Source organism: Salvelinus namaycush, chromosome 6, assembly GCF_016432855.1.
Source record: "Salvelinus namaycush isolate Seneca chromosome 6, SaNama_1.0, whole genome shotgun sequence".
In the NCBI taxonomy this organism is placed as follows: domain Eukaryota; kingdom Metazoa; phylum Chordata; class Actinopteri; order Salmoniformes; family Salmonidae; genus Salvelinus; species Salvelinus namaycush.
Window position 1 is genome coordinate 17,465,436 of NC_052312.1, and position 23,162 is coordinate 17,488,597.

General features: G+C 46.0%; 1 protein-coding gene across 1 annotated transcript in view; it reads right to left on the reverse strand.

Moving 5' to 3' along the window:
- efnb3b (ephrin-B3b) overlaps positions 1–23,162 on the reverse strand; it is a 96,439-nt gene that overhangs the window by 14,275 nt on the left and 59,002 nt on the right. The window contains exon 3 of the mRNA XM_038996046.1: positions 1,138–1,230. Coding sequence (XP_038851974.1) covers positions 1,138–1,230 — 93 coding nt within the window. The remainder of the gene's footprint in view (positions 1–1,137; positions 1,231–23,162) is intronic.

Below are 23,162 nucleotides of genomic sequence, written 5' to 3' on the forward strand. Positions count from 1 at the left end.
AAAGAAGAGCTTTCACAACAACACACAGAGAGAATAGAGCTTTCACAACAACACACAGAGAGAAGAGCTATCTCAACAACACACAGAGAGAAGAGCTTTCACAACAACACACAGAGAGAAGAGCTTTCACAACAACACACAGAGCTGATAACACTGTTGGGGAGGGAGAGAGGATTATATTATGAGGAGCATAGAATGGGGAGTATGTGTGTGCATAGACTGGGGTACATGAATGGGGGAATGTGTGTGGCGTGTAGATTTCGGCAGACTACTGTATGTATTTGTGTGTTTGCAGTCAAAATATGTGTATGTAAGAGAAAACGTGTGACTTCCATCTAAAACATTGACCCCCCCAGCAGCAGAGTCATTAGCAGGGTCAGTGGTGTTTAACACCATAGAGACTGTTTACTCTACTGTATACACACAAAGTCATTAGCAGGGTCAGTGGTGTTTAACACCATAGAGACTGTTTACTCTACTGTATACATACAAAGTCATTAGCAGGGTCATTGGTGTTTAAAAACATAGTGACCGTTTACTCAACTGTATACACACAAAGTCATTAGCAGGGTCAGTGGTGTTTAACACCATAGAGACTGTTTACTCTACTGTATACATACAAAGTCATTAGCAGGGTCATTGGTGTTTAACACCATAGAGACTGTTTACTGTATACATACAAAGTCATTAGCAGGGTCATTGGTGTTTAACACCATAGAGACTGTTTACTGTATACATACAAAGTCATTAGCAGGGTCAGTGGTGTTTAAGCCCAGAATGAGCAGCCTACTCCTTACTGTATGTCTGGGCATAGACAGCCAGTAGCACAGAGTTGTGGTGTTTAGTGTGTTAGTGAGTGAAGTCAACCGGGCTCATTACAGCCATGTGATCCTGGCTGCTCCTCTCCTCCAGCTCTCTGCCTCTAATCAACACTAATACACTTAGAGTACACTGTCAGTGTGTGTGTGTGTGTGTGTGTGTGTGTGTGTGTGTGTGTGTGTGTGTGTGTGTGTGTGTGTGTGTGTGTGTGTGTGTGTGTGTGTGTGTGTGTGTGTGTGTGTGTGTGTGTGTGTGTGTGTTAGAGGGAGAGAGAAAATGATGAATGAGTGTTTATTTCAGGTGTGTCTCAGTACTCACTCTGTCCCACTTTGAGGATCACCTTCATACCCTGCGTGGCACACACTCCTCCCCTCATACTCTCCAGGCCCTGGCGCGTCCCATCTGACGTGGCTGGAGGGGGAACAACAGAACAACTTATCAGGACGACTGTCTAACACACACACACACACACACACACACACACACACACACACACACACACACACACACACACACACACACACACACACACACACACACACACACACACACACACACACACACACAAGCTCACACTCTCACTTTCACAACGCCTCCCATTCACACAGCCCGACCATTCTACCCAGCCAGTGGATGAACTCGCACACAGAAGCTGTGAAATGTCACAGTCCTACAAGATGTGAGGCTTTTAATAAGTCCTAATGTCTCATTTAGCGCCTAGCGACTGAGCTCTGTGGACTCAATGACTAACACACACTAATTAACTCCAATAAACTGCCCTGATATAGAAGTCCACAGTTTTGACTGGACAAACACGCTGGAAAAGAGCGAGATTAAGTATTATTATTATTATGAGGAGACAATGATTCTCTCATTGAGAATTCAGGATTCATTATATAAAAGAGAGAAAGAGAAATTGGCTTCGGTGTAATTAAACAATATCATGTTACAATTTAGCAGATGCTTTTATCCAAAGGGAAGCATAGTTTAACACATTTAGCATACCGGGTCCATGAGGGATTTGAACCCACAAACCACCATGCTCTCATCCATTCCATCTTAGCTATCAGAGCTAGGGATGCACGATATATCGGTGAGCGTATCGGAATCGGCCGATATTAGCTCAAAAAGGCCAACGTCGGCATCGGCCCGATGTCTAGTTCAACGCCGATGTGAAAAAACGATGTCAAAGCTGACGTGCGTACCTACACAACGTAGGCACGTGACGTAATGACGCCACGGAAAACACAGCGCTACACAGAACAAAATAAGAAAAATACTAAGTGCCAACGTCCAACAACTAAACAAGTTCCAGTCGAGCTCTCATTTGAGAGAGTAAGAACATTTCAGCGAGACAACTCAAAAAGGCGAAATCCATTAACGCCAAGATAACGGAATTCATTGCCCTTGACAATCAACCGCTCTCTGCCGTGGATGATGTTGGCTTTCGCAGACTGGTCGAGCACCGGTACACACTACCAAGTAGGCGCTATTTTTCAGATGTTGCACAGTATTGTTGTTGAAACATCCGTGAGCTACTTGCTACGGGCGTCACTGCTATTAGCTTCACGACTGACATTTGGACCAGCGATGTCAGCCCCATGAGCATGCTGAGTCTGACAGCACAGTGGGTCCACGAGGATTTCGTACTGAGGAAAGCCGTATTGCATGCTCAGGAATGTCCTGGTTCTCATACCGCTGCTGCCATTTCAATGGCATTTGAGAACATGTTTGAAAGTTGGAAACATGAACACACTCCTAGCTCCATTCGAACAACTGACTCGAGAAATAAGCTAACAAACTGCGTCTGCAGCAGACGTGATACCCCCTGTCATGGCATTGAAACGCCTGCTCAACAAAACTGCCGACACAGACCGTGGGGTTAAAACTTACAAAAGTCCTTGAGGCTGTGAACAAGCGATTCGGTGGCATTCTCTCTGAGCCTCTTCACTGTGTCGCCACCATGCTCGATGCTAGGTACAAGGCCCGCTACTTCGAAGCAGACAAGAAACGGGGCTTACGTGAAATGTTACAGACACAGCTGGACAAGATGGAAACGGACACAGTGACAGCGCGCACCGAGGAAGAGAGGCCACGGACAGACAGAGCTGAAACTTCACTGCTTGACATGTATGATGAAATCCTGGTTGAGAATGAAACGACTGAACAAATGAACAACGAAACAGCACAGCAAGTAAGTGAAAGAAATGTTTTGCTGGTAATGGGGACACGTAGATGCCAACAAAATGACTTTTTGGTCAGTGTGGTGTGGTGTGTGGTTTGTGTGTAACCTTTATTTAACTAGGCAAGTCAGTTAAGAACAAATTCTTATTCACAATGAGGGCCAACCCCGGCCAAACCCGGACGACGCTGGGCCAATTGTGCGCAGCCCTATGGGACTCCCAATCATGGCTGGATGTAATACAGCCTGGATTCGAACCAGGGACTGTAATGACGCCTCTTGCACTGAGATGCAGTGCCCTAGACCGCTGCGTCCATGTGTGTGTGTGTGTGTTAACTATTTAACTGTACTAGAATGTTTAAAAGGCTGTTTATACTACTCCCCATGTAGTCTAAAGGCTGAGGCTCATTGACTGAGAGGAGAGAGGGATGAGCTTCTACATCTGCATTGCTTGCTGTTTGGGGTTTTAGGCTGGGTTTCTGTACAGCACTTTGTGACATCCGCTAATGTAAAAAGGGCTTTATAAATACATTTGACTGAAATTTGATGGATGAGGAGAACGGATGAGTGCAATTTCTGAGAAATAGAGAAAACACTCTACCTCTCTCCTCCCTCTTTCAGTTCACGCCTCAAGACCTTTGCTTTCCCTCAAAAATACATCCCGCCCTCTTATTTTTCTCTCCCTTTGACTTGAGGCTACAGATTAAGGTGTTGGCGAGGAGAGAGGGAGCGGGGGAGAAAGAGAGAGAGGTGTGAAAGAAGAGCGCCTTAGTCATCTCACCTCTCCATCAGCCTGCCAGCCTGTTAGTGTCGGAAAGTGTGAAAGGAGGCGAGAGGAGAGACGGATCTGCAGAGGACAAGGACATTAATATGGAGGAATGGATGGAAAAACCAAGAGGAGAAAGGAGAGATGCTTGAGAGGAAGAAGAGGGAAGATGGAGGGAGGCAAAAAAGGACAGTGGTGGAAGTTAGAAAATAGGACTGAAAGTCTGGCAAAGGACAGAGTGAAAGAGAAGAAGAGAGAAGAAGAAGGACAGGGAGGCGAGAGAACACAAAAAGGAGGGAGGATAGAGACTGATCGTTTATGACAAGCTGTTGTTGACATGACTGAGACAGTAGACTATGAGAAGTGATGGAAAGAGCGAGAGAGAGAGAGAGAGAGGGGGGAGAGAGAGAGAGAGAGAGAGAGAGAGAGAGAGAGAGAGAGAGAGAGAGAGAGAGAGAGAGAGAGAGAGAGAGAGAGAACGAGACTACTTTAAGCTGTTGCCACTTATGGGAAAAAAGGTGGTAATGGAGAGAAAAGATAAAAGAAAAGAGAGGGATAATGCAAGTAGTTAGTCTTAACAACATAACTTTGGAACAGAGAGAAAGAGCAAGAAGAAAATAAGGAATGTGACGATGGGGTTGTGGGGGGGGGGAGTAGAGGAGTGGATAGAGAGTAACTTGGGATGAGCCGAGAGAGGAAAGACCGAAAACAGCGACAGGGGAGGGAGAGGGAATGAAAGGAGGGAGGGATGCGTAATTGAGACGATGATCAGCAGTGATAGGCGGGTGTAGAACAGTCGAGACGACGGGGGGGCAGGAGCGTCGCCTCGCCACCCTCTTCCTCCCACCAAACAAAGAAGGGAGCGAAAGACGGGGAAACGTAATTAATGAAATAACACCGCAGTCATCCTCAATCAGCCAACACAGTCTGCACCAGAGTAGGGCTTCAGACAAGTGTGTAGTGTGAGTGGGTGTGTGTGTGTGTACACTAACTGTCTGTGTGTGTGCAACCTGTCTCCCTGTGTGTATACAGTCCTTCTCCAACTAGACCAGACCAGCTACTGAAGTCAGTCTCCAGAGAGAACAGTAAAATACTGGCCTGGGTTGACCAGATACAGGCTGCGTCTCAAATGTGACCCTATTCCCTACATAGCGAATACACAGTCTGCACATGGAGCTGTAACCCACTAGGAGACTTGAAGGAGAAGCACGTTGTCAGATGGCAGATAGATTAAAGTAAAAGGGGATGAGAGAGACGAGGCGCGGAGCGAAAGAGCAGATTAAACGACACAACAACAAAAAAAGAAAACAAACAAACAAACCGAGGGAACAAAGACGAGGGATCGGAGCGAGAGCGAGCGTGTTGCCTGTATAGAAGTGTGTGTGTGTCTCTCGTCTCTCCCACGCTCGCCGCTGGTGTGTGTGATACCGTATCTGTGACGCACTCTTGTTGTCTAGAGTTATGAACATGATATCACACACACACACACACACACACACACACACACACACACACACACACACACACACACACACACACACACACACACACACACACACACACACACACACACACACAATAATGGAAATGTGAGTGGGTGTTTGGCCCCTGGGATACACATTGCTAACGTACGTTAACGCTGGAGCGATGGTGTGTGTGTGTGTGTGTGTGTGTGTGTGTGTGTGTGTGTGTGTGTGTGTGTGTGTGTGTGTGTGTGAATGTCGTGTTAGCTTCCGTCTGTACAAATAAACATGAAACGTTTGGCATCACAAACACCGGAGTTCTGCTCATAACTCCAGTCGGTTGGTCTCTAGACCACATTTCCAGAATACGACGTAACAAAGCCTGCCGCACAAGCGCTGATGATGACAAAAGCTGTGTGTGTGTGTGTGTGTGTGTGTGTGTGTGTGTGTGTGTGTGTGTGTGTGTGTGTGTGTGTGTGCGCGCACTGTGCATATTCTGACATGTTGTCCTGAGAATAATTCAATCCACATAACGACTTTACTATTAGTGAGTGCTGGACCTTTCTTTCTGAGACAGGAACTAAGTTGGTCAGTCAAAAGACCGGGGGGAGGGAATTTACCGTCGCATTCCTGTGCTAACTCTGAAGTCCTCCTTCTCCAGAGAGATATGGTATATCTACATGTCATCCAGATGATGAAGCTTTAACTGTATGTTCCCCTCCCTGGACACACACACACACACACCCTTGAGAGAGAGTTATGTTAGGGACTCACAGCGTCTCTCCCGGGCCAACTCCTTAAAATCTTGGATCATACTTCATATTTCCTGTAACTGTAGAACCCTTCATAACTCACATGGAACACTTTTAGAACCTTTGTATGACACATTAACGGAGCCATCACAATCCATTTACCTTTCCCCGACAGCTGAACACATTACGCTGTGTACTCAAACCAAAAATAGCTATTATACAATGCATGTATTTCAGCCCTGAAAAAGTATTATTTTGAGCCATAGCCTAAGCCAAAACCTTACTGCGTCACTCTTTCGTTATATGCATTCCACCTTGGCTTGAAAATTGAGGAATACACACTGACTACTAGTGCCAACATGGCCAGAGGTTTTCCTAAGCTGTTTTCAATGGAGAAGATTGAGAAAATGGGTTTTTCCACCATAAAAACCAAGGGAGATTGTTTACTGGGTTGAAGTACCAAAGTGTGTGTGTGTGTGTGTGTGTGTGTGTGTGTGTGTGTGTGTGTGTGTGTGTGTGTGTGTGTGTGTGTGTTTGAGTCGTAGGTAACTAAATGGATACCGACCAGTCTGCTGTTAGTACATCTAAGGACAAGACCTGTGTATGTTGCAGAAATGTTATTTTACACGAAATGTATACGTGTGAATGTGGAAACCTTACTGGCCGTTTAAATGTGGGTATAACATGACATAGTGTGTGAGTTGGAATGGGTCTCAGTCAGTGTACAAAATCATGGCCACATGCTAGAGCCTAATGTTGGACACACACACACACACACACACACACACACACACACACACACACACACACACACACACACACACACACACACACACACACACACACACACACACACACACACACACACACACACACACACACACACACTAGGGCCGGGACGCCACCAGTATCGCCTTACTCGTTAGTATCATAGGAAGGAAACAAAACAGCACTAATGTTGGAAACAAACATCGTCGTGTTGTTATCCAGAGTCATGTTTTATTTATATTCCAAGATATAGCACACAATATTTTACATATTGTAAATATATATATATATACATATTACATAATATTTTACACGTTTTTAAAGGAGGAAAGAGATTGGTCTGCTATGTGTTTCCATTTTTGCCATGGAGAAAATACTGAGATACTGGTATCGTCATAGCCCTAACACACACACACACACACACACACACACACACACACACACACACACACACACACACACACACACTCTACTATTACTCGACACACACACACACACACACACACACACACACACACACACACACACACACACACACACACACACACACACACACACACACACACACACACACTCTTTACTATTACTCGACACACACACACACACACCCACCACCGTGCTGGTGTGTCAGGGGGAATGATCTCAGTATCTCTGCTTGCCTTGCGTGTGGTTGACCACCCCTGTGCTCGATGACATTTTAATTCTCAGCAGTTATTCACTTTCCATCTATCGGACTCGCTTACCATCACCCCTCCTCCCCCCTAACCTCTCCCCCCGTGTCTCCCCCCTCTCTCTGTGCTAGGGGGTGGGAAGCGTGGAAACACACACACATACTTAGTAGAGGCCCCAGCTCTACTGAGGATGACTGATGTCAGGCATGCACCTGATCTTTGCCATGTACGTACGTACGTACACACACACACACACACACACACACACACACACACACACACACACACACACACACACGCACACACGCACACCTTCAAACTGCATTGTAGCCACGCCTACCTCCATTCTTCTAAAGCACTGTCTGATTGGAAGTGGCAGATGTTCTGTGAGTCTACAGCAGTGATGTGTCTATCATGCATTATATTGGCTGTCAGTGGAGAGAGATAGAGGGGAAATTGCTATTGTAATGCGAATCCTAATTATATTGTAACCCTGCATTCAAACAGACTGCTTTTATACACAGAATATAGAGTTGAGCATGCCAGTTCTTTATTTTGTTTGACAGTGGAGTGTCAATTGGAAAGGTTCTGCGGATAATGTGTTGGATGTTATGCAATGCCTGGCTGAATGAGCCAGGTGTGTGTGTGTCTGTGTGTCTGTGTGTGTGTGTGTGTGTGTGTGTGTCAGCGTGCATGCATACGTGTGTATCTGATGTGTGTGTGTGTGTGATATGTAATCCTGGTTGCTGCGTCGGTTATTCATCTTTAACCTCTATAACAGTAATACTGTTCGACATCACAGTCAGACATCCCAGTCAGACACCCCAGTCAGACAGAGATGGCGAGAGAGAGAGAGAGAGAGTTGAAGAGATAGAGAGCGAGCAAGAGAGCGAGACCAAAAGAAAGAGACAAACAGACAGAAAAAAAGAGGCAAAAAGACAGGCAGAGAAAGAAATAAAGAAAGCAACAAGTAGACAGGGAGAGGAGGAGAGGGGGAGAGGGGACAAAAAAGGACTATGAGCCAACATGAGCAATAAGAGCTGAGAGGATTGAGGAGAGACAACACTTACGTAACATTGAGGCAAAATGACGGTAAAGCAGCGGCGGAGATACAGGACGGCTGAGAGAGACACCGGCTACTGTCTGAACTGGGTCAGAGTCCTCGTCTGAGGGCATCAAGTGCATTTGAGAGGGGTTGTGTGTGTGTGTGTGTGTGTGTGTGTGTGTGTGTGTGTGTGTGTGTGTGTGTGTGTGTGTGTGTGTGTGTGTGCGCACGAGTGTGAGTCCAAGTATATGTCCATAAGACTCTCAACAGTGCTAATGAGCCAGTGCATGTGACTAAAATATCTTGGCGATGAATAAAATCATTGAAAGTCAATGTGTGTGTATTTCTATGCTCGAGATACATCGCCCTGACAGTGGGTTTGAATAGACAGGCCCCTTCAATGTCCTTCAATCCCCATAACACCTCAATAGCTTTGAGGGAAGCATAGAAATGGATTGAATAGAAGAGAAGCGGCTCATGGTCTTATCAGCTCGGTATTGAACACATACATTCTTGGCAGGAAGTGTGTAATGTCGTGATGAGGAACAGCTTGGGGTAGCACTTCAATGTACCCTTTAGAGTCTAGCTGCCATAGAATGACGCTCAATAGCGGATATGGGGTTTTCATATTGAAAAGCTAATGCGGGATGGTTGAGTACAGCTGATGTGTATTGGGCTGTGTGTGTATGGTGCTTGTATGGTGTATGTGTGTTCTCGTGCGCCTGTGTGAAACATATCTCTGAGTATCTCAAAGTCTGGAAGAACGTGTCTGCCTGCAAGTGTGTCTGGGAGTGTGTGTGTCCGTTATAGAATGGAGGCCTGCAGAAATGGGTCAATGCCGGCCTCTCTCCTCCCTCTGTCTCTCTCCGTCTTTCTTTCCTCTGCTCTTTGCTCATGCAGCCGTAAAGCTGTGTTTTTTTAAGCCTCTCTGTATTCCCATGTCTCTCCCAGATATAGACTAAAACACCTCTCCCTGTCCACTCCCCCGGCAGCACAGCAAGGATATGGGTTTAACGAGCCGACCATCTCGCGAGCTCTCGCACCGCTGTCACCACACTTCTCTCCCTCTCTCTCTGTCCATTTCTCTCTCGCTCTCTCTATCTGTCTCTCCATATCTCCCTCTCTCTCTCGCTCTTTCTCCATCTCCATCTCTCTCCATTTCTCTCTCGCTCTCTCCATCTGTCTCTCCATATCTCCCTCTCTCTCTCGCTCTCTCTCCATCTCCCTCTCTATCCATCTCTCTCTCGCTCCCTCTATCTCTTTCCATATCTCCCTCTCTCTCTCTCCATCTCTCTCCATATCTGTCTCTCCATATCTCCCTCTCTCTCTCGCTCTTTCTCCATCTCCATCTCTCTCCATTTCTTTCTCACTCCCTCTATCTGTCTCTCCATATCTCCCTCTCTCTCCATCTCCCTCTCTATTTATCTCTCTCTCGCTCCCTCTGTCTTTCCATATCTCCCTCTATCTCTCTCGCTCTCCTCATCTCTCTCTCTCCCCCCATCTCTCTCCACATGTGTCTCTGTCCCCGTCTCGGTCTCGACTTAGCCTAGCCATGATGGTCTGGGCTCAGAGGGCCAGTGTGTGTGTGTGCGTATAGGAGTCCATGTCCGACTGGACACACACAAACAGGCAGTGATGTTGGGGGCCTCTCCAGTGATGACACATGGACAGACAGACAGACAGTTGATGTAACAGGGGGTACTGGTAACAGGATATATACATGGTATAGTGGTTAAGTGTAGGAGCTGGGGGTCTCTCTGTCTCTCTCTCTCTCTCCACTGAGTCGTGTCTCAACCAGGGTTGCACATTTTGGGGAATATTCAGAGGTAGAAACTTTCCGTGGAAATTAACGGGAATATATGAGAATTAACGGGAATATATGTGAATTAACGGAAATATATGCAAATTAATATTAATACCATTTAAATGTAGATGTTTTTTTGCATTTGATATATTTACCATATCATATGCAGACAGAAACATATGCCTTTTACCTTATCATAAGTAGACATAATTGCAAATGATTAAATCCTTCCAATGGAAGTAACGAATTGAACTTCAATTAAATGAGTTGACTCTCCACATGGGATGATTTCACTGAAAAACAAAAGAAAGGGATTGTTGAATGATCCCCAATGATCCATTGCATCTCCCAAAAACATTTTCAACATACATCTGTAAAATGATAGTCTAGAAACTAATGCTTTGGTTGTCTTCCTCTCAGGCTTCCATGTCTTCTCCCTGGGCCTCCTCAATGTCCCCCTCTTGAACATCAGACTCTGAGGCCTCATCTTCACTGTCACTTTCCAACCTAGTTGAGGATGGCTCGTTGTCAGGCAGAAAAAAGCCTCAAATTTACCCGGATGGCCACCAATTTTTCAACCCTTGTATTGGTCAGCCTGTCGCATGCTTTGGTGTGTGTGTTCCTAAACAAGGACCAGTTGCGCTCTGAGGCGGCTGATGTTGGTGGGATTTGGAGGATGATGGAGGCAACAGGGGAAAGAGCCTCAGATCCACAAAGTCCCTTCCACCAGGTGGCTGATGAGATATGTTGGCACGACTGCCATATTGCATCTCCATCCCAAAGCCCTTGCTTGGAAGTGTACTTCGCCAGACTGCCAAGAACCTTGCCCTCATCCAGGCCAAGGTGGCGAGACACGGTAGTGATGACACCATAGGCCTGGTTGATTTCTGCACCAGACAGGATGCTCTTACCAGCATACTTGGGGTCCAACATGTACGCTGCGGTGTGTATGGGCTTCAGGCAGAAGTCTTCACGCTTTTTGATGCATTTCAGAACTGCAGTTTCCTCTGCTTGGAGCAACAGTGACGTGGGCAGGGCAGTACGGATTTCTTCTCTTACATCTGCAAGCAGAGTCTGAACATCAGACAGGATGGCATTGTCTCCCTCAATCCGTGCAATGGCTACTGCTATAGGTTTCAGGAGTTTCAGGCTGCTTACCACTCTCTCCCAAAATACATCATCCAGGAAGATCCTCTTGATAGGGCTGTCCATATCGGCAGACTGTGATATGGCCATTTCTTGGAGAGACTCCTTCCCCTCCAGGAGACTGTCAAACATGATGACAACACCACCCCAATGGGTGTTGCTGGGCAGCTTCAATGTGGTGCTCTTATTCTTCTCACTTTGCTTGGTGAGATAGATTGCTGCTATAACTTGATGACCCTTCACATACCTAACCATTTCCCTGGCTCTCTTGTAGAGTGTATCCATTGTTTTCAGTGCCATGATGTCCTTGAGGAGCAGATTCATGCATGCAATGCATGCAATGCATGAGCAGCACAGTCAATGGGTGTGATGTGAGGGTAGGACTCCTCCACTTTTGACCAAGCAGCCTTCATGTTCGCAGCATTGTCTGTCACCAGTGCAAACACCTTCTGTGGTCCAAGGTCATTGATGACTGCCTTCAGCTCATCTGCAATGTAGAGACCAGTGTGTCTGTTGTCCCTTGTGTCTGTGCTCTTGTAGAATACTGGTTGAGGGGCGGAGATGATGTAGTTAATTATTCCTTGCCCACAAACGTTCGACAACCAATCAGAGATGATTGCAATACAGTCTGCTTTCTCTATGATTTGCTTGACCTTCACTTGAACTCTGTTGAACTCAGCATCCAGCAAATGAGTAGATAAAGCATGTCTGGTTGGAGGGGTGTATGCTGGGCGAAGAACATTCAGAAATCTCCTCTAATACACGTTGCCTGTGCGCATCAGACGTGAACTAGTTGCATACACAGCTCAAGCAAGACAGTCATCAGCATTTCCCTGACTACGTTCCTCCATTGAGTCAAAAAAACTTCTGATTCCAGGAGGACTATGAGCTGTTGCTATTGATAAGGTGTTTGATTAATAATTTTCACCTCGAATAGAAGTAGAGGGACTTTTGTCAGAGGTTGCTTGTTGTGAGCGCTGAGGGAACTTTATGCACTTGGCCAGATGATTGTGCATCTTTGTTGCATTCTTCATATATGATTTAGCACAGTATTTGCAAATGTACACAGCTTTTCCTTCTACATTAGCTGCAGTGAAATGTCTCCACACATCAGATAGTGCCCGTGGCATTTTCCTGTAAAGATTAGGAAAAAATAAGTTTAAAAAAACAAATACAATTCCATGTACAGATAAATAAGTTAAGCAGTTAGATTAAACAACTCCTTCGTAAGATAAATGTTTTAAATGAAACGCGTATGGAAACAGGTGAAACACTCAGTTAGCAGGCTCAAGAAAGCTAAAACCCACATGGTAACAAAAACTAACTAGCAAAATTGTTAACAAGTTAGAAAGGATTTAAACACACTTTGCTGTAGGCTACTATTTACTAGTTAACAAAAAATTATGTTATATAAAATATATTCACCCCACCCAGTATTGTAATCAAAACTTACCAGAAAGCATTTAGTCCTTGGCTCAGACAGTGTAGTAGTGTGGGCTCAATAGTATCTCATTAGTGTGCAAGATCTTGAGAATCAGCTGTACATGTGATGGAAGAATGCACTGTGCATGCAGAGGGTTGCAATTCCATTGAATTGGGGATAGTTTAACCAAAATATGCCACAAGACCTAGAATTGCCTTTTGTGTATCCCACAAAAAAAAGGTTCACTGTTATAAACAAACTTTTTTCATGAATTTAAGCAAAATTCCCAAAGTTCTCGTGCTTAACTTCCCACGGAAAATTCGCAGAAAAATTCCGGAAATTTTCCGACCCTTTGCAACCCTAGTCTTAACCCTCCCATTAGCACTGAGTTTATCATGTGGATGTTTTTAGGCCCAGGGTCTCCGCCCCTACCCTGCAGGCTACCTGTGTGTGCGTTAGTTACTAACGCACACACACACTTTAATAGAGGCATACACACACACAAAGACAACTCTAAAAAAGCCATTCACACATGGACACATTCAAGTAGCTTAAAGAGGAAAATAACTATTTAGGATTCTGCTCAATACTTGGATTTCACTGTAAAATCAACTTCTTTTTTTTTTTTTTATCTCTGTCTCCCTCCATTTCTCTCCCTCCCACTTTCTCTCTCTCTCTCTCTCTCTCTCTCTCTCTCTCTCTCTCTCTCTCTCTCTCTGTCTTTCATTCTCTTTGGCTATGTCCTAAATGGCACCCTATTCCCTATATAGCGCACTATGTGCCCTGGTCAAAAGTAGTGCACTATAAAGGGAAGGGGATGCCATTTGGGATGCAGACTTTGTATCCCCAGTTTCAGTTTTCTTTGGACCTATCTGTCCTCCTCTAAGGCAGAACCACATTGTCTGTCATTGTCTGTCAGTGTCTGATTACAATGCGTGCAGCAACCACATTCTGCCACAAATAAACTCAAAAGCTGTCTCTGTGTGTGTGTGTGTGTGTGTGTGTGTGTGTGTGTGTGTGTGTGTGTGTGTGTGTGTGTGTGTGTGTGTGTGTGTGTGTGTGTGTGTGTGTGTGTGTGTGTTCAAACCAGAGGAAATAACACTATGTTGTGCTCAGCTGGACAGCTCAGTGGGACGTCACCGTCGAATCAGAAACAGCCACATCAAACATCAAAACAGTCCGACACGACGTCAGAGCAACGTTAAAAGAACATAACGACCACGCTAGGGTTGGAACGTTGAAGGAATGCTGTACGACAACGGTCTGTCAGTTGATCCTCTGTGAAGCTGTTTTAACTTGTACTTTCATGGTGAGATGAGAGGGAGGCAGGGAGGGTTGATGGGAGGAACGGGAGGAGGGAGGGAGGTGGAGAAGTTGTTGGAGGGGATGACGAAAGTCTGAAAGGGAAAAGGGAAGGCGGGATGGAGGGAAGGAGGGATGCAAAAGAGGGAAGTGGGTCAACAGTCTGATGGGAAGAACGAGAGAGAGAGAGAGAGGGAGAGAGAGAGAGAGAGAGAGAGAGAGAGAGAGAGAGCAGAGACGGAGCAGAAACAAGACTAGAACCATAGGAGGGATGGGATCTGTTAGAGGAACTCTTAAAAGGCGTCACATTAATGCCAAATGTCAGACACACAACTTTACTGTAGAGGAGTTTAACACTGCTAAAGCTGCAGACACACACACACACACACACACACACACACACACACACACACACACACACACACACACACACACACACACACACACACACACACACACACACACACACACACACACATCACTAACTTAAACCATTTTTCCCTGTGAAACTGAGTTGAGGGAAACAGAGAGAGAAGGAGAGAGAGAGAGAGAACGAGAGGGAGAAAGAGAGAGGGCGTCCAACTTGCTCTGAACAGAGTAGTACATCTTAAAAGACTGTAATTACACAGAACTGTCACGTTAATTAAGGCTTTTAATGAAGTAAATGAGCGCTCACTAAGAACAAAAAACACCAGCCACGGGGCGTGTCTTAGTCAGAGAGACGGTGTGTGCGTACGTGCGTGTTTTGTGTGTGTGTGTGTGTGCGTGTGCTATGTGTGTGCATGTGAGAGATTGCTTGTGTGAGTCGACATTCTGTGTGTGTGTGTGTGTCTGCACGTGAGCAGTCTAAATAGTTCTTGGAAAACCATCCTCTCGCACGCCCCCCCGCCCCAATTGGGCCCCTTCACCCTCCTGTATATAAACACCAGCACACACAGCATTGCTGGTCATCTAAACATTCCCACCCCTGTCCTCATGATACTCTTCTGTACTGTAGTTACAACTCCTATTCAGGCTCTGCTCTCCATTAGACTATATGCCTACACATCTGGCCCTCGTCTTAGAAAGTACATCAACCAAGCCTGAATAGTACTATTAAATATTATACAGCCCTACTGGCTATATACAATGCATTCGGAAATGATTCAGACCCCTTGACTTTTTCCACATTTTGTTACGTTACAGCCTTATTCTAAAATTGATTAAATATGTTTTTTCCCCTCATCAATCCATACACAATACCCCATGAAGACAAAGCAAAAACAGGTTTTTAGACATTTTTGTAAATGTATAAATAGAAAAAAAATGAAATACCTTATTTACATAAGTATTCAGACCCTTTGATATAAGACTCGAAATTGAGCTCAGGTGCATCCTGTTTCCATTGATCATCCTTGAGATGTTTGTACAACTTGAATGGAGTCCACCTGTGGCATATTCAATTGATTGGACATGATTTGGAAAGGCACACAACTGTCTATATAAGGTCCCATAGTTGACAGTGCATGTCAGAGCAAAAACCAAGCCATGAGGTTGAAGGAATTGTCCGTAGAGCTCCGAGACAGGATTGTGTCGAGGCACAGATCTGGGAAAGGTTACCAAAAACTTTCTGCAGCATTGAAGGTCCCCAAGAACACAATGGCCTCCATCATTCTTAAATAGAAGAAGTTTGGAACCACCGAGACTCTTCCTAGACTGAGCAATCGGGGGGAAAGGGCCTTGGTCAGGGAGGTGACCAAGAACGTGATGGTCACTCTAACAGAGCTTCTTCTGCAGCTGAGAGATGAGATGAGAGAACCTTCCAGAAGGACAACCATCTCTGCAGCACTCCACCAATCAGGCCTTTATGGTAGAGTGGCCAGACGGAATCCATTCCTCAGTAAAAGGCACATGACAGCCCACTTGGAGTTCGCCAAAAGGCACCTAAAGACTCTCAGACCATGAGAAACAAGATTATCTGGTCTGATTGAACTCTTTGGCCTGAATGCCAAGCGTCATGTCTGGAGGAAACCTGGCACCATCCCTACGGTGAAGCATGGTGGTGGCAGCATCAAGCTGTGGGGATGTTGTTCTGGGAGACCAGTCAGAATCGAGGGAAAGATGTACAGAGCAAAGTACAGAGAGATCCTTGATGAAAACCTGCTCCAGAGCGCTCAGGACATCAGACTCGGCCGAAGGTTCACCTTCCAACAGGACAACGACCCTAAGCACACAGCCAAGAAAACACAGGAGTGGCTTCGGGACAAGTCTCTGAATGTCCTTTAGTGGCCCAGCCAGAGCCCGGACTTGAACCCGAACGAACATCTCTGGAGACACCTGAAAATAGCTGTGCAGCAACACTCCCCATCCAACTTCACAGAGCTTGAGAGGATCTGCAGAGAAGAATGGGAGAAACTCCCCAAATACAGGTGTGCCAAGCTTGTAGCATCAAACCCAAGAAGACTTGAGGCTGTAATTGCTGCCAAAGGTGCTTCAACAAAGTACTGAGTAAAGGGTCTGAATACTTATGTAAATGTGTTATTTAATTTTATATTTTGAAAAACCTGTTTTTGCTTTGTCATTATAGGGCATTGTGTTTAGATTAATGAGGGGGAGGGGGGGACAATTTAATCAATTTTAGAATAAGGCTGTAAAAAAGTCAAGGGATCTGAATTCTTTCCCGAATGCACTGTAGACCGAGGTAAATGGCTTGGGAGAAATGTGTGTGTGTGAGAGATGTTTGAGATGTTTGAGACGCTGGCTGTGCATTGAGATGTATTCTAGTCCACTGTTGTTGTATGTTCCACACATCTTCCTCCCTCCATCAACCTCGTTTCCCAAAGAGGAAAGAGAGAAGACATGAGAGAGAAAAGTACAATAATAGATCTTGACATCTGTGCCTGTATACTGGTCCAGAGAGAGACAAAGAGACAGAGAGAGAGAGACAGACAGAGAGAGAGACAGAGAGATACAGAGAGACATAGACAGACAGAGAGAGAGATACAGAGAGAGACAGACAGACAGACAGATAGAGGGACACCGAGACACACCGAGACACACAGAGAGAGAGAGAGAGAGAGAGAGACAGAGAGAGAGAGAGAGACAGACAGACAGACAGACAGACAGACAGACAGACAGACAGACAGACAGACAGACAGACAGACAGACAGAGACAGACAGACAGACAGACAGACAGACAGACAGACAGACGGAGGGACACAGAGACACAGAGAGAGAGAGAGAGAGAGAGAGAGAGAGAGAGAGAGAGAGAGAGAGCGAAAGTGCGAGAGAGAGAGAGAGAGAGAGAGAGAGAGAGAGAGAGAGAGGACAGCAGAAGGCGAGTGGTGATCTAGATAAAGAGTGAAAAGAAGAAAGAGAGATGACAGATATGTTTGTTTAGCTTCTTCTTGATTAAGGCGGCTTGGTGATCGATGTGTGTTTAGCTGCGTTTTGTCTGACTGTGTGTGTGTGTGTCTGTGTGTGTGTGTGTGTGTGTATGCGTGTGTCTGATTGTGTGTGTATTTTGCGCTGTGTCTACTCTGTGTGTTTTTACTGTGCCCCTCTGGCCTCATTTGCTTTTGAAGTAAAATAACCCAGGGATGTTTGGTACAAGTGGGACTGGAAAAACCCGTGGATGGGATAGAAAAAGGAAGGGAGAGAGAAAATGAGCAAAAGAGAGCTGTAGAGGTGGAGAGAGAGAGAGGGAGGGGGAGGGGGGTAGAGAGAGAGCGTGAGACAGACAGAGAGAAAGGTTGGTAAAAGTTTGATCAGGGTTAAGTCTCTGTGTGGTCTGTAGTGTGTGGCTGAGGGGAATAGGCAGGTCTCGGATGACAGCAGATATAACATCTTTCTCTCGCTTTGTCTTTATTTCTGTTTCCTGTTGTAAATGGAGCTTTCACACGCGGCATTGAACAGCCGTACGTCTTTAAGTAAACACTGCCTGGAAGAACCCCGACTGAAGATGAAAATACACAGATAGCGCGGAGCTTTTACAACACGTTTTGCTACTATTGCTAACATGTTGCTAATATTACCAAGGCGGAACTACTACTACTACTAATAGATCTACTATTGGGGTCAAAACAACATATTCAACAGTTAAAAGTCCCATGTGTCCCATCCACATCTTCAATATTGTGATACCTTCACTCGGAAGCTGTAACTGACAAAAAAGCAATGGGGGGAATTAAATTAGCATCAATTAGTGTAGTTTGCAAAATAAAAACTCGCACGCCTTTCTTTCTCTCTCGTCACATACCAATCACACACACCAAGACAAACACACACACCAAGACAAACACACACACCAAGACAAACACACACACACACACACACACACACACACACACACACACACACACACACACACACACACACACACACACACACACACACACACACACACACACACACACACACACACACACACACACACACACACACACACACACACACAGCCCCCTGCCCCATTGTGTGCTGGGTCTTTGTTGGGAGTGTGTAGGTCCAGGGATTAACGCAGATCTGGAACCATGAATAGGACCAGGCGGTGTTTGTGTGTGTGTGAATAGAACTGGTCTGGGGCTTGGCTCCTGCTGAATTAATTACACTAATTAGCTCCCTAATTGCATACATTAAAACTCTGGTTAGAGGGTCTGGGGCCGGGGAAGAGAGTCGGGCAGGGGGAGAGAGTAGGAGAGAATTGGGCCGGAAGAGAGAGTCGGGCAGGGGGAGAGAGTAGGAGAGAATAGGGCCGGAGGAGAGAGTAGAGCCGGGGGAGAGAGTAGGAGAGAATAGGGCCGGAGGAGAGAGTAGAGCCGGGGGAGAGAGTAGGGCCGGGGGAGAAAGTAGGGCCGGGAGGAGAGAGTAGGGCCGGGGGGAGAGAGTAGGGCCGGGGGGAGAGAGTAGGGCCGGGAAAAGAGAGTAGGGCCGGGAGGAGAGAGTAGGAGAGAGTAGGGCCGGGAGGACAGAGTAGGGCCGGGAAGAGAGAGTAGGGCCGGGAGGACAGAGTAGGGCCGGGAAGAGAGAGTAGGGCCAGGGGGAGAGAGTAGGGCCTGGAGGAGAGAATAGGGTCGGAGGAGAGAGTAGGGCCGGGAGGAGAGAGTAGGGCCTGGAGGAGAGAGTAGGGCCGGAGGGAGAGAGTAGGGCCCAGGATCATTCACACACAAATTAAAGCAGAAACACTTAAAATGTGATTGATTATACTGTGTGTGTGTGTGTGTGTGTGTGTGTGTGTGTGTGTGTGTGTGTGTGTGTGTGTGTGTGTGTGTGTGTGTGTGTGTGGAGAACAGACAGAATTGAATAGGACTGGTATTGAATAGGAATGGTTAATGTACTAAAGCTTATTTTCCTTAATCCTCGCTTTAGACATTGGGTTCTGAAGCATAGATGAGAATTTAACGACAACCTGCGAGCAGCGGATTCAGGAAAACAACGGCAAAGAATTTATACACAAACCCCAAAAGTATGTGGACACCCCTTCAAATTAGTGGATTAGGCTATTTCAGCCACACCCGTTGCTGACAGGTGCATAAAATCAACCACACAGCCATGCAATCTCCATAGCCAAACATTGGCAGTAGAATGGCCCGTACCGAAGAGCTCAATGACTTTCAAAGTGGCACCGTTGAAAGTCAGTTCGTCAAATTTCTGCCCTTCTAAAGCTGCCCTGGTCAACTGCAATTGCGGTTATTGTGAAGTGGAAATGTCTAGGAGCAACAACGACTCAGCCACGAAGTGGTAGGCCACACAAGCTCACAGAGTGGGACCGCCGAGTGCTGAAGTGCGTAGCGGGAGTTTCATGAAATGGGTTTCCATGGACGAGCAGCCACACACAAGCCTAAGATCACCATGCACATGATAGGTCTGTATCACCAAGCGTCGGTTGGAGTGGTGTAAGCCTCGCCGCCATTGGACTCTGGAGCAGTGGAATCGTGTTTTCTGGAGTGATGAATCACGCTTCGCCATCTGGCAGTTCGATGGACGAATATGGGTTTGGCGGATGCCAGGAGAACGCTACCTGCCCACAATGCATAGTGCCAACTGTAAAGTTTAGTAGAGGAATAATGGTCTGGGGCTGTTTTTCATGGTTCTGGCTAGGCCCCTTCGTTTCAGTGAAGGGAAATCTTGACATTCTAGATGATTCTGTGCTTCCAAGTTTGTGGCAACAGTTTGGGGAAGGCCCTTTCCCTGTTTCAGCATGACAATGCCTCCTTGCACAAAGTGAGGTCCAAACAGAAATGGTTTGTCAAGATCGGTGTGGAGGAGCTTGACTGGCCTGCACAGAGCCCTGACCTCAACCCCATCAAACACCTTTGGGATGAATTGGAACGCCGACTGCCAATCAGGACGAATCGCCCAACATAATACTAATACTCTGGCTGGCTGAATGGAAGCAAGTACGCGCAGCAATGTTCCAACATCTAGCGGAAAGCCGTCCCAGAAGAGTGGAGGCTGTTATAGCAGCAAAGGGGGGACCAACTCCATATTAATGCCCATGATTTTGGAATGAGATGTTCGACGAGCAGGTGTCCACATACTTTTTCGTTTATGATGCCCAAAAAACAGACCTTTGAAAGAAAGGGAGTTAGAGGGAGGAAAGAGAGGAGGGAGGGATGGAGGGAGTGGGGAGTGAAAGGGGGTATGGGGACAGGCTGTAAAAATAGCTTCTTGTGTTTGTGAAAATGTACCAAAAATACCTATAAAATGGATAGTTAGTGACACCACAACAGATGGGCTCATATTTATACAGTGTCATCTATAAACAGTTCCCTCCTGTCCAAACAATATTAATCAAAAACAGATCCTAGATCAGCACTCCTTTATGAATACAAGCCCAGAACAACTAGACACTGTTGACAGCTAAGTCTTCAATAGGGAAGTGGACACAGTGATAATGATGGGGTTTATGGACTTTTGGACGAATTAAAGCCGTTTAAAATGGCCATTAAAGGGTTTAGTAGTGACTGTTTTTCATTCCTGTAACGTCTTTCAATGGACCTTCTCTTTATAATCAGTCTGTCGTCCACCACTTCTCTTCTTCCCATCTGTCTGTTATGACATTCTGCCACATTGCCCATCCCGGTTTCTCTCCTTCTCTCTTTATTCCTTCTATCATCCTCTCTTGTTCTATGCCTCTCCGTCTCACTCCCTCTCTCATGCTCCCTCCTCATCTCCGTCACCTTCTATTTCTCCCGGCGAACAGCTGGAGGAGTGATGCTCCAATCCCCCTGGAACACTGTAATCTCTCTCCTCATTCACACAGCATACATCTTACACTGCCTGTCTGTTTAAAGACAAGCTTACCCCAAAACCCACACTGTGCGTTTGTGTGTGTTAGAAAGAAGACTGATTGCTGGTTCATAGTGTTTCTGCTGTGTGTAGCTTCGTGCGGTGTTGTGGAGTGTCCGCTGTGTGTGAATGTGTTCATTATGTCATTACGGGTCGTGTTTGCCTGAACCTGCTCCACTAAATCAAAGCCATGTTAGCGTGCTAATGCATTAGCAGCCCTGCCAGAAGGCCCAGAGGTCAATGGAGAGGTACGCTACGGGATAACCCCCCCCGATTCCTGGGATACGCATCCCTCCACAAGTGGTTCCTAGGCAGAAGGCTGGACAATGTTGGCTTTGTCTGCACTGCGGCGGGAGTATAAAAGAAGAAGTGGCGAGGGACGCAAACAGTGTGTGTGTGAGAGACAGTGTGGGGAGGTTAAACAATGTTAACCAGTCCCAATCCAATTAAGGAGAACACACACACACACACGTACACACACACACGTCTTCGCACACAGTGACAAACAGAGCGGCACACACACACAGCGCCAAAAAACACACACACACACACACACACACACACACACGCACACGCACACGCACACACACACACACACACACACACTATCTCACAGACAGCAGTGCTGCTTTGACTGCTGACCTAAATCGAGAAGACCTGTCACTCTCTTTTATTCATGCTCACCACATCTCTCTCTCTCTCCTTCTCGCTCTCCCTCCCTCTGTTCATGTCTCGCCGCTCTCGCAACACAATTCTGTAACAAACCCAATGTTCTTCCTCTTCCCCAAAATACTGGAACACTCCTCCTTTCATTCCCCCCCGACATCACTCCCTTTTCCGTTTTCACTCCAAATGGTTTCGTCTCGCTAATGGAGGGTACCCAAGTATTCGTGCTGGTATTTGTTGAATGTTCAACAACGGATTGGCCAAAAGTATTATTGTGATTGGTCGAGACGTGTTCTAAGCCATTCTAAAAAACCTGTTTAGCACGGGGAAGCCTATGACACAAAAATGGGCATCTTGTTTTCTGTTCCATCTGACAAATCCCTGATCATTCCAGTGTCCCATCAGCTCAGCCAGCCAATTCATTAACTTGATCTCCACTGTAAAAAGCATTATTTCCCCTTGCCTATAGACTAACATTTGTTTTGCAACAATGGGGGGTTGTACTAGAGGTCGACCAATTCATCGGAATGGCAGATTAATTAGGGCTGATTTCAAGTTTTCATAACAATCGGTAATCTGCATTTTTGGACACCGATTGTGGCCGATTACATTGCACTCCACGAGGAGACTGCGTGGCAGGCTGACTACCTGTTATGCGAGTGCAGCAAGGAGCCAAGGTAAGGTGCTAGCTAGCATTAAACTTATCTTTTAAAAAACAATCAATCTTAACATAATCACTAGTTAACTACACATGGTTGATGATATTACTAGTTTATCTAGCTTGTCCTGCATTGCATATAATCGATGAAGTGCCTGTTAATTTATCATCGAATCACAGCCTACTTCGCCAAACGGGTGATGATTTAACAAGCGCATTCGTGAAAAAAGCACTGTCGTTGCACCAATGTGTACCTAACCATAAACATCAATGTCTTTCTTAAAATCAATACACAAGCATATACTTTTAAACCTGCATATTTAGTTAATATTGCCTGTTAACATGAATTTATTTTAACTAGGGAAATTGTGTCACTTCTCTTGCGTTCAGTGCAAGCAGAGTCAGGGTATATGCAGCAGTTTGGGCCGCCT